At 52.4% G+C, this 11,048-nt stretch overlaps 1 protein-coding gene across 1 annotated transcript; it reads right to left on the bottom strand.

Annotated features, from left to right (window-relative positions):
* Positions 1–5,277: 5,277 nt before the first annotated feature.
* On the bottom strand, positions 5,278–9,405 carry GPR61 (G protein-coupled receptor 61). The gene is made up of 2 exons (XM_019513855.1): positions 9,289–9,405; positions 5,278–9,129 (listed from the first exon to the last, which is right to left on the bottom strand). The coding sequence occupies exon 2, from the start codon at positions 8,717–8,719 to the stop codon at positions 7,340–7,342; it is 1,380 nt and encodes a 459-aa protein (XP_019369400.1). The 5' UTR covers positions 8,720–9,129; positions 9,289–9,405; the 3' UTR covers positions 5,278–7,339.
* Between the last annotated feature and the right edge of the window lie 1,643 nt (positions 9,406–11,048).

Raw genomic sequence — 11,048 nt, 5'->3', positions numbered from 1 at the left:
GAAGAGTCCAAACCAGGGGGAACCAACCTGCAACACACCAAATACACTTTACATGGGACAATGCACTAAGCTACAGCATCAAAGCCACAGCTACAGGTAGCAATGCAGTTGGGAATTCTACAAGCAAAAGGTCTTCCTTGCCCATTGCAAAATGCCCACGCCATGCTTTCCTCAAGTACAAACCTTGATGCCCTGACTAACTGCTAACATTATATGCCTTTACCTAGAAATCTAGGATCTGGTAGCCTACAATGCTTTTAAGCCATCCCTCCCCACGTCCTGGTAGATAACTATGCTCAGTTCCACATTAGCGACTGGAATACAGCCCCTTTCTTTTATTCAGAAGAGGTGGCTGGTTCTGGTGGCTATTCCCAGAACAGCCCCCACACAGGAAATATTGTGGCTGTCACCAACCTTCCCCAATCTGTTCATCAAACAAGAAATGTATTGCCATAAAGAGCCTTCTACCTCCCTCTGCTGCTAAATATTCTCCATGACACCTGGAGCCAGAAGGAAACTCCATGATGGGCTCCTTGGATTCCACAGATTCCTGCTAAACAAGACAAAAGAGAAAGAAATCTGGAGCTATCCCAGCAATGGCTGGACTGGAAAGTGCCTGAAAAGGAGACTACTGGCTAGAGACACCCAGGCTTGGCCAGGGTGAGTGAGATCCCAGCAATGGGAGAGCAATACAGAGGCTTCGAGCAGTGAGGAAGATTTGCAGCGAGACGGAAACTCACAGAGAAAAGACCAGGCCAGGAGGTTGTGCTAAATGGCTAAGAGCTGCAGAGGAGAAGACTTGCACACCAGCAACCCTGGTGGGGCACTGAAAAGAGCTTGAAGCCCAAAAGGGCCATGCAACATCTGTAAAGAGGGAAGGGCTGTATGCTGACACCCCCTCCACTGCTTTGGTTAGCTTATTTAAGAGACAGGGGAGGGATGTGTGCATCCCGGTGCATCTACAGCATTTCCAGATGCTTTCCTGCAGCCCTGATTGTTTTAATCAGGGTGAAGCTCATCAGAAGCAGAGTCTTTCCTAGGAATGATGCCAGGCATGAAAACCCTCATCCCCAAGCCCTTTACAAACACTTCCACACCAATTCAGCCACCAGTCTGATGCACCACTTCTGCAGAGAAGAACTAGTGAGCTGACCAATGATTAAGGACAGGTGCATCTGTATCCAACTGAAACTGCAAGGTAGGGGAACACGGAGGGGTAAGTGAACTGCTGGTACCTGACCAGGTGAAATGTAAGCAGGACCACAGGGACATTGGTTCAGTTCTGAGTCAGAGAAACAGGATCACCTCCAGGTCTGACTTATCCTGGCAGTCTCCCATGCTGCTACCGAGTCCCCAGCACCTGTTAGCTGATGCTGCCTGAGCTCAAGGCATGCGCTGTGCTTGCCGCACCCTTCTAGGAAGACGGTCCCAAACACTAGGCATGGTGGGGAGAGTGCAGGACAACAGAAAGGCCAGGACATGGGAGAGGGAAAAGGAACAGCAACATTGCTTAGAAGCTGAAATGGCAAATGTAGGAATACTTCATGCCTGAAGTGAAATGAAGGGTACTTCATGCCCCCTTGTCTAACATCTCTCCCAGCTCTATGCCTGGCCCCATGAAAGAAATCACCAAAAAAAAACCCTTGCTCCTGCAATGTTCCTGGTACTGCTGTGTTCGTAACGCCACCTGCCGACTGTGCCCTGGAACTGCAGGTAGAAAAGATTCACAACCAGGGTGCCAGTGCACCCTGGGGTGCCACCAGCTCCTTTGAAGGGTGCCACAGGGTGTGAGGAGATAAGCAGACATCCGTGGGCTCAGGCTTGTCCCTGCCTGGCTGCTCTCTCATCATCACTGCCCAGCCCATCTGCAAGGAGATCAGCATGGTAATATAAAAGTTAGTTTTTGAAATGAGGTACTATTCAACTCACCAAAGTAATGGGGAGAGCCTCGAATCCAGTGAGGGGTGCCAACATGGTTGAGAACCACTGATATTGAGTTTAAAAGCAGGGGTCTCCCCATCTGGGAAATCAGCCCCTGGTCTCTTGCTCATGGGACAAGGATATCACTAGGACACAAACAGAAAAGAGTGAACAGTAGTCTCTAACTAACTAGAGAAAAGCCTGGTGGCTAAGGGTGCATTTTCAGGTAGGTGCTAGGGGAAGATGTCAGCCTGCATAGACAGAGCAGGGGGACAGCCCCTTGGGAAAAGAGGGCCAGAGCCAGGACAAGCTAGGACAGACTGGCACAGTGTGGATGGGAGGGGAGTTCTGGGTGGCTCAGGAGAGGACCAGTGGGCTGTGCACTGGCTCATATCCAGACTGGGCTGGCAGTGACAATCTGACAATAGTAGGCTGTTTGAAATGCACTGGTAGGACACTGTGGCTGTGCCTACACGAGACACTTACTGCACAGTACCTCATTACTGCTGTGCAGGAGCGTCGCAAGGCATGAACTGCCACGCGATGCTACTGTGCAGCAGTAACGAGCTACTGCACCGTAGCAATGAGCTACTGTGCAGTCAGGATCACCATGAAGCTATGTCGGGACACTACTGCACAGTAACTGGTTACTGCACGGTCATTCAGTACTTGGGTATGCAAGTACTAAATGACTGCACAGTAACCAGCTCGGGTAGATGCGGCCAGGTTGCTCCAATTGCCATCTGTTGGCAATCTCAGCTCAGAGAGGACATCACCGGCTAAACTCCCCTCTCACACAAGGAGGAGGCCCTTACCAGAGAAGCGGAGTGGAATGAAAAGGGACTTCCAGAGCCCTAGCAGTGGTTCCCCAGACCAGCATGATGTTGACAAGACCCTCCCCGGGCCGTGGGGAAGGAGGACGAAGGACCAGAGAAACCCTGGGGTCCTGAAAGAAGTGGCTCCTTCCTGGTTCCAGGCCACTGTTCCTTCACGGCATCTCCCTTGAGATGGGTCCCTGTTACCCAGGTGAGGCTGACTCACCACTCAGATGGCACAACACAAGCTCTTTCCCCAGCTCTCGTGGTTGACGGCAGCCCGCACCCAGGGGATGAAGGAAGTGGTCTTCAGAGAGGGCTATTTCTGGAGTCCCCCCTCACAAAGGGATGAGTGATCATCAAGCAAGCACACACCCAGGGGGCTTAAACGGTTCCAGTGTCTGTGAGCGTGAAAGGTCAGAGCAGATGGATCCGCCAGGGATGTGAGGGGGAAGCGGAGGGGGAGGAAAGGCCATGCAGCAGGGACTGGGAGCCGGTCTGTGATCACAAGCACAGATGCGTGCAGTCATGGGCTGGTGCACACGCAGTCCAAGGCCAGACCTCATACTGTGTGGGGACAGGGGCAGATCCAGTGGGGCTGTGTAGACCCCCACACCCACCCGTGTGAAGGACCGCTGCGGGGGGCACGGCAAGTGCAGGAAGGGGGAACCCACCCACCATTGCTGTCCCTAGCACCCTGTGCATATGCTCCCTACAGGACCATCCCTTGGGCTCCCTCCATTCCAAGATCAGCTGAGGATAGTGGCAGCGGTGGATGGGCCTCCCCCCTTGTGCCTATTCCCTGCCTGCTGAGCTGCTTGTGGGCTGTCCCCAAGGGTGTATGAGTTGTCACAAGGCATCCAAGACTCTTGAGGAAGAGGCACTATCTTTTATTAAACCAACTAGATAGCTGCAAAATAATATGCACTATCTGCACAGATCCAAGGCCTGTTTCTTATGGGACCTCAAAGCACTTTGTGCTTGCTAGCACCTGCATTGTTGAATTACACATTGCTGTGGTGTGTACGTTGAATTACACATTGCTCAGGCAACATACTTAAATACAACTGTCCCCATTTTACAGAGGCGAAGAGGGGACAGGCCATGCCTGGGGCACAAAGTGAATTGGTAGCAGAGTTGGGGAACAGAATCAAGGAGTTCTGACCCCTTCACACACCCCCTGCTGTAACCACTGGACCAGTGTTTGTCAACCTTTTTAGACTCAAGGCACTCCTTGTTAGGCTCAGAGCAGCCCAGGGAAAATGCCTGTTCTTAGTTTTCACTCATTTTTTGACTATGGAAAAATAATGTGGCAATTTTTCTATTGGAAAGAACTGAGAAAGGGCACAGCAGGTCAGAATGTTTTTAACGCTGTGGATTCTTATTTGAAATCAGTGGGTTTATCTTGTGCATCACGTTTATACACCTACTAGGGCTAACATTGAATGACACCCCAGGGCTCCCTTGAAAAGCTCTCAAGGCACCCAGGTTGAGAATCACGGCACTAGACCACGATGCCTTCCTTCTTGGTTCATTTCTATTCTTGTCACTGGCTTCTTCCACTGGCCTTTTGACACCAAACTTCTCTGCACTTTCTTCTGCCCTTGATCATTTCAACTTGTCTATATGGGAGAAGCCTGAGAGCCTAGAATAAAATGTGCTATTACTGTCCCCCCTCCAGAGAGGGTACAAGTCAGAGCACAGTGCCCTATACCTTGCAGGGGTGCTGGTTGAGTCAGGACACCTGAGTGACTTCTATACTCCAAAGCTTTGCCACTGACTTGTTGTATGACCCTGGCCAAGTCACTCCTCTTTCTGTGCCTTTCGTCTTCCTGCTGTCATGAGGCAGGGACTGGGGGTGTTTCTAGCATTTCCTCGCTTTTATGATGCCCTTTGAGATCTATGGATAAAAATCAAAGATCTGCCAAATCCAATCAGGCCTTTGAGCTAGCGTGGCTGAGGCATAACCCTCTCCATAGACAAAGGTACACAGGGGAGCACTGCAGGCAGCAGCACCCCCAGCTGCCTTAAACCTGCCAGCCTGAATGACCGAGTGTTCATTTACCTTTGGAATGAGTCCGGCGTGCGACTCAAACACCTGCTTCTGGAGTCCAAGCAAGATGCCCCGACTATCCGCCACCACAATGTAGCATGCTTCTTCCCTCAAAGTTTAGGCCACTAGTTCTGGGAACCTAAGCCAAAGCGACTTGCCCATTGAGAGGCTCTGTGGCAGGGCTGGAGTGGAGCCCAGCTCTCCGGACCTGGACCCTGAAGCCCATGCTGCACCTGCTGGACAGTGCTCCTTCCAAAGCTCTGCAGAGATAAATGCTGCAAGGTAACATGGGGAGCAGATAACCTCCTAGTGCCAGGTCTACCAGGGGACTCCTAGCCCCATCTTCAAACCAGCCTGACCAGCAGCCCCATCAAAGCTGGACAGGATTCTTGTCCAGCCTGTTCAGGGGTTTATGATCAGAGGCCCAACCCCTGTCCGGTCCCTCACAGACAGGGAGGCACATTTCATAATAAATAGTTTTATTTGTTGCTCCAGGATGAAACCGTCCGACATAAAAATGTCCTCACGTCCTACCCCTCAGGAAGCAGTGGTGGAGGCCAGACAGGGCTGCTGGGGCATGTCCCAGCCAGCCAGCTCAGGACCCAGGGCTGGAGTGCAGAGGCGGCTGTGCAGCCTGAAGCTCACAGCCAGACTCAGCCCTGACAGGCTCTGAAGGCAGGACCCCCAGGATTAAGATTAGTGCATTGTCAAATGCCAAAGGAGGGCTGGTCTCTTCTCCCTGTGATTCCCTGCCCTCCTGCCCAGCAGAGAAGGGCACTGGCCACAAGAGGCCACTCCCTAGCTCTGCTGCAATCAGTGGTGGTTTGTAAGGCCATTGATTCCAGCAGGCTGAGGACCGTGGGCTGATCCCTGTTGCAGAGCTCTTTGCCCGCTGGCTGAGATGAATGCCAGAGGGGAAAGCAGAGGGGAATCCAAACCAGCATGGTCCCCCTCCCCACCACCCACTAGTTGATCTGCTGAGAGAAAGGAAGTCAAACAGGGTCTCAGTCAGAACCACCCCTTCCTTTTGTAACCCAATATCCCAACCACTCAGGTCCTGCTAGACCCCAACTACTCCTGCTGTCTCACTAGGGTCTGTCCAGCAGGCCAGGACCAGAACCATGTATTCCAGCATGGGGCCCGGTTGGCAAGATGCAGCTGGACCCCTCGTGCCTGTAGTGACAGCCGTGCAATGGGCAAAGGCACAGGTTCAGCCCAGCTCTAATCCGACCTCGCTATGAGGAGGCATCGGCACTTCCAGAGTCTCCCCCAGCCAGCAAAGAGTCCACCATGGGCCAGCCAGCAGGGATGCTTTATCCCATGCTGCCTGTGCTTCTGGAGTTAGAGACCCCACTGCCATGGGAGGGGAGACAGGAGAGGCAGGTGCTGAGAAGGAAAAGATGATCCAGGTCAATACAAAAACCACCATCATTGTTTTCTGCCCCCCCACCTGGAGCCTGGCAAGAGCTTCTGCCTGGGCTCAGAGAGGCATGGGCACCACCGGCCAGGCAGCTGTGACACCGTGGTCCCTGGGGCTGTGGAACAGGCTGTCTGTGCTGGGCCATGTGCTGCTGGGGTCAAAGGGGTGAGACCCTCCAGGCCCACAGAGCAGCACTGATGGAGAAAAGTGGGGCCTGGGCTCAGCACCCAAGTCACTCTCACCTGGGGAAAAGCATCCCCTCAGGCAGGAGCTGGAGTGGGAAGAGACTTGCTCCTGGGCCTTGCCTCCCTCTTGGGGCAGGAGCCATGAACACAAGCAGCACTTTGGAGGAGACAGAGAAAGGCCAGGCCAGGGCAGGTTAAGCTGGGTGGGGGTTGCTGGAAGACCAAAGGAGAAGGAAGGAAATTGTTCTGGAGCCCATGCCCAGCTCAGGGCGTGCAAGATGGAGAGCAAGGGAGCAGACTGTGCTGGTTCAAAGGAAACCTGTGAGGAACTGGAGGTAAAAGGCCACTTATTCTACTGCAATCCTGGCTTGCACTGGTTCCTCTCACTGCCCTCTCCCCCTGATGCTCCCAGAGATGGGGGAGGGTTGGCCATGCCTTGGTCAAACACCAGCAAGGGGCATCTCTCCCTTCCTTCTCCATGCCCCTTCTCCTCAATGGGGCCCCAGGTTAGGAAAGCCATTGCAGCTGCAGGGTTGAGTGCTGGGAAGCCCACTGTCTTCCTTATTTTCCTACTGGGATGGGAAAAGGGCAGAAATCAGAGTAAAAAGGGTCAAGAGGAAATGGAAATGGAGACCAAACCATGTCAAAGCTCTTTTGGAAACTTGCAAGGGACACAGAGGAAGTCTGGGGAGCCTGGGACTCTTTCTGCTTCCAAACCAAGTGAAAAAGGGATTAATCAGAAATGCCACAACACCAATCTAAACTAACCAGAAGGACTCAAACACCAGGCCCTGCTGCTTTCCAGGTTGGGCACTGAGGCAGAAGGATGCAGATTCAGTCACCATGGTTGGGTTTGGTATTCACCACCACCACTGCCGCCGCTGGCAGCTGGCTTCTGCATTGTTCCACACATTCATAGAACGAGATTGTCAAGTGCAAAGTAATGCTACAGCTCAGGCTTGGGCGAAGGCGCTGTCCTGATGTAGCTGTCAGGGACGGTGATATCACTGTTCAGGTGCTGGTCGAGGAACTCCGAAGTCTCCTCGGCAATCTGTCCAGGGATTCGGAAGTCAATGGTGGGCTGGTCCCTCTTGGGACTGGCGTGGGCATGAATGTTCCTGGTCTCTGCGTTACAGCCTGTCCCCTGAAGGAACTGCAAGAAATTCTCCTCGATGGAGCCCTCTTGGCTGGGCAGCCTGAGGTCATCCTCTGGCGGCTGCTTGAAGAAGCAGGTGAGGTGCCTGCTGAGCTCTCCGCGGATCTGCCGGTTGAGGCACCCATAGAAGAAAGGGTTGGAAGTGAAGCAAAAATAGCCGATCCAGGTGACGACACTCTCCACCTGCTGGCCAGGCAAAGGCTGGGAGCTCAGGGCTGTGTAGAGGTGAAAAGAGAAATAGGGCAACCAGCAGAAAAGAAACTGCCCTCCCACTGCCAGGAGAATGACAGCAGCTTTCCCTCCCCCAAACGTCCTCTGTGGGGTAGTCCGAGGGGCTCCGGAGCTAGTCACCATGGTGGACCGGCTACTGAGAGATTCTGACCGCTGCCGTGGGGTATCCATCCAAGTGGGAAGTGGGCCATGATGCATGGCAGCCACTCTGGCCACCTTGAACATGCCGCAGTAGACCACGAGGATGATCAGGACTGGCAGGAGGAAATAAAAGACAGCATAGAAAACCACAAAGAACTTGCAGTAAGAACTATGGCTCCACTGCAGCGAACAGCCTCGACCGTGGGGGGCCGGGGAGCTGGCAAAGCGATCGGGGGACAGCCACCCAACCACAGGGATGACAGACATGACCACCGCCTTGATCCACACCCCCACCAGGACACAGACCACCAGGCTGACAGTCATCTTGACCTCATAGCGCATGGGGTGCACTACATAGTAGTAGCGCTCCACGTTGATGGCTGAAATGGACAGGATGCACATGCTGATGAAGCAGACACTCAGGAAAAGGTAGACGCGGCACATGACCTCACCAAAGATGGTGCTGTCAAAAAGGGCAGAGCTGGACAGCATGGCCAGGGGCATGAGGGTGAGGGCGGCCAAGAGGTCAACCAAGCAGAGGTGGAAAACAAAGACGAACTTCCTCAGTGCGGGCGTCTTGATGATGACAGTCATCACAGCAGCATTGCCCATGATGGCCGTCAGGTCAATCAAGAGCATGAAGAAGAGCCCCACAGACTCTGAGGCCACATCCTTGGTCTTGGTGTCCAGGCTGGAATTGGGATGTGCGGCATTCTGGGACATCTGGAGCAGTCGTCCCGGTCTGGAGGAGTTCCACGCCCACTGCGTGGGGAGCGACGGCTCCATGGAGCCTGGCATTGATGCCCACAGAACCTCCCCTCACAGGTCCATCACCCATCCTATTCTGGGTCCCCAGAGAGTAATCAGAGAGAATCAGCCATCAACAAGTAAGCAGCCCCAGCCCATGGAGTCACATCCTCACTGCCTCCTGTACCAGCAGCAAGGACCAAAAGGGCAAGTCCATATGGTGAGGCTGTCTATGCCTTCCAGCGCTTTTGGGTCAGACTGGCCATCTTCCTTGGCTGCTTCTAATTTGGCATCTTTGTTTGCATCCTGCTCAACTGTCTTGAAGTGGGTGAGGTGCAGCAGTCCAGGAAAGCCATGTGGTTGCAGATGGAGCGCTGCGCTGGCTAAGGGGCCCTCTCTAGTTTGCAGCCCTTGTTATATCTTATTTGTCTGTTCACTGTTCTCCAAGCAGAACTTGGCACCTAGAAAGGAATGCAACTATGCATTAATCACCATGTCAAACAAGTCAAGTGTCACAGGATGAAAGTGGGGCTCCTGCTGACAATGGGAATTCTGCTGAAGAAGGCCCTGATTCCTCCAAGAACATTCAGACCTAAGTGCATGCTTAAATTCAAGCCCACCTTCATGGGCTTTGCTGAACTGAGACCCCAGAGCTAACCACCAAGGGCAGGGCTCAGGTTCCATCCCCAGCTTCCTGACTGCTACTAAATCTGGAGCCCCTTGGCTTCTGGTCATGGGGTGGATCTAGAAGTCCCAAAAGTTTGAAAAGAGGTGCGTCATCATGTGCAAAAACAACACATACTTTTTCTCTAATTAAAAAAAAAAACTAGACGCTTGCAAGGAGCCTAGGGCTGTATAATACAGTTTAAACTTAAAGGCAAAAACAAATATAACTTCATTGGAATGAGTTAAAAACACTGCAGGGCTGTGAAATAGGAGCCTCATTACCAGGAGCAGTGAACAGACAGCAGAATGGCAAAACAAAGGCTAGCTTCATTGGTGGAACATGACGGCCATTACAAAGAAGAGAGGGTCCTTACCAGTGGAATGAAGAGTTTAGAAGGGATCAGATAAATTATAATGAGCCGTGAAGTCAATTGAATCCCTCAGAACTGTCTGACTAGAAATACTGCTGCCACTGCCAGGCAGGTGGTTTTACACTTTGGGTGGAGCAGGGATCAAAGCGGGGCAAGTGCACCAGTGCACACCCCCTCCCCCAGATGCACCCCTGCTCCAGGTAGTACTCCAACCTCCCTGTTGCTGCCCCTGGGGCTTCCCCCAGCCTTGAGTCTTGGCTTCTCTTTCACATCCCCTAGATCCAGGATGGGAGGGGAGCAGAGACCCATCTAATTATGGTATTAGGGACTGGAGTGAGATTATCTCGGGTCTGAAATCCCCAGCATCTATGGGCTTTGTGTACTCACCGCTGAAGCCTCTATCTTTGGCCAAGCCTGCTGATATCTATGCCCACATGCTCTTTTCACCTCATCAGTGAAACCTGCCAACTCAGCAGCAATGTTATGAGAGTCTTGGCACGAACCCTGTCTGAACTCTCCTCCATTCTTCACCGCCCTGGGAACCTTGAGGGTTGCTTGAGAATTGCAAACAGCTTCTCCATATGCCATATCCAAGAAGCAACAGAGGGGAGATAAGACCTTAGAAACAGCCATACCCAGAGAGAGCCAGAAGCATTTCCAGATCTTCCTGGCTGATGCTCCTCCAACCTTTTACTGCCATCCCCACCATGAAACTAGAGACTCTCCCCTTAACTAGCCTGGAAAGCATCATTGCAATACTTCTCAGGCCAGGCCCTCAGCTGGTATAAATCAGCGTGGCTGCTCTGAATGGGCCTACGTCCTGGTCAGTCAATGAAGCTGTGATGAGGACGTAGCTTCACCTTCCACGGTGTCACCACGGGTTGTGACCAAGCTCATCAGATCTCATAGCCCAGAAGTTTCAGAGGGCTCAGGAGATCCTGCAGCTCATGAGTATCCCAATTATTTCCAGAGCATCTGTAAGCTTGGAGACATTCAGTGAATCTTATGGGATTTCCCATTTTTTAGGCACCCAAAGATTTGAAGGTGTTATCCAGTATTCCCTACTCCATTTCCCATTTTCAAGGTACAGTGAATCTCAGGGAACTCTCCATTATCAAAGGCTTGGTCTGTTTTACCAGATCATGCATACTTAAGGAGTGTCCCCTTTCCAGGCACTCCAGTGTTCAGGAGGCTCCTTCCATTCAGACACTGCCGTGGTGTTGCCCATGAGTTTCAACTTCCAAACCAAGTGGAAAAAGGAAAACAATAAAGAGAAATGCCACAACACTGATCTAAACTAACAAATCTGGTTCAATTAGCCAAGAAGGGGGATGGAAAAACCA

This window comes from Gavialis gangeticus, unplaced genomic scaffold (genome assembly GCF_001723915.1).
Source record: "Gavialis gangeticus isolate Ggan-Ray unplaced genomic scaffold, GavGan_comp1, whole genome shotgun sequence".
In the NCBI taxonomy this organism is placed as follows: domain Eukaryota; kingdom Metazoa; phylum Chordata; order Crocodylia; family Gavialidae; genus Gavialis; species Gavialis gangeticus.
Note: the sequence above shows the minus strand (reverse complement) of the source record. Positions and strands in the feature narration are given on the sequence as shown.

Coding starts and splice junctions, on each gene's coding strand:
- GPR61 (XM_019513855.1), bottom strand. CDS start 8,719: ATGCCAGGCTCCATGGAGCCGTCGCTCCCCACGCAGTGGGCGTGGAAC.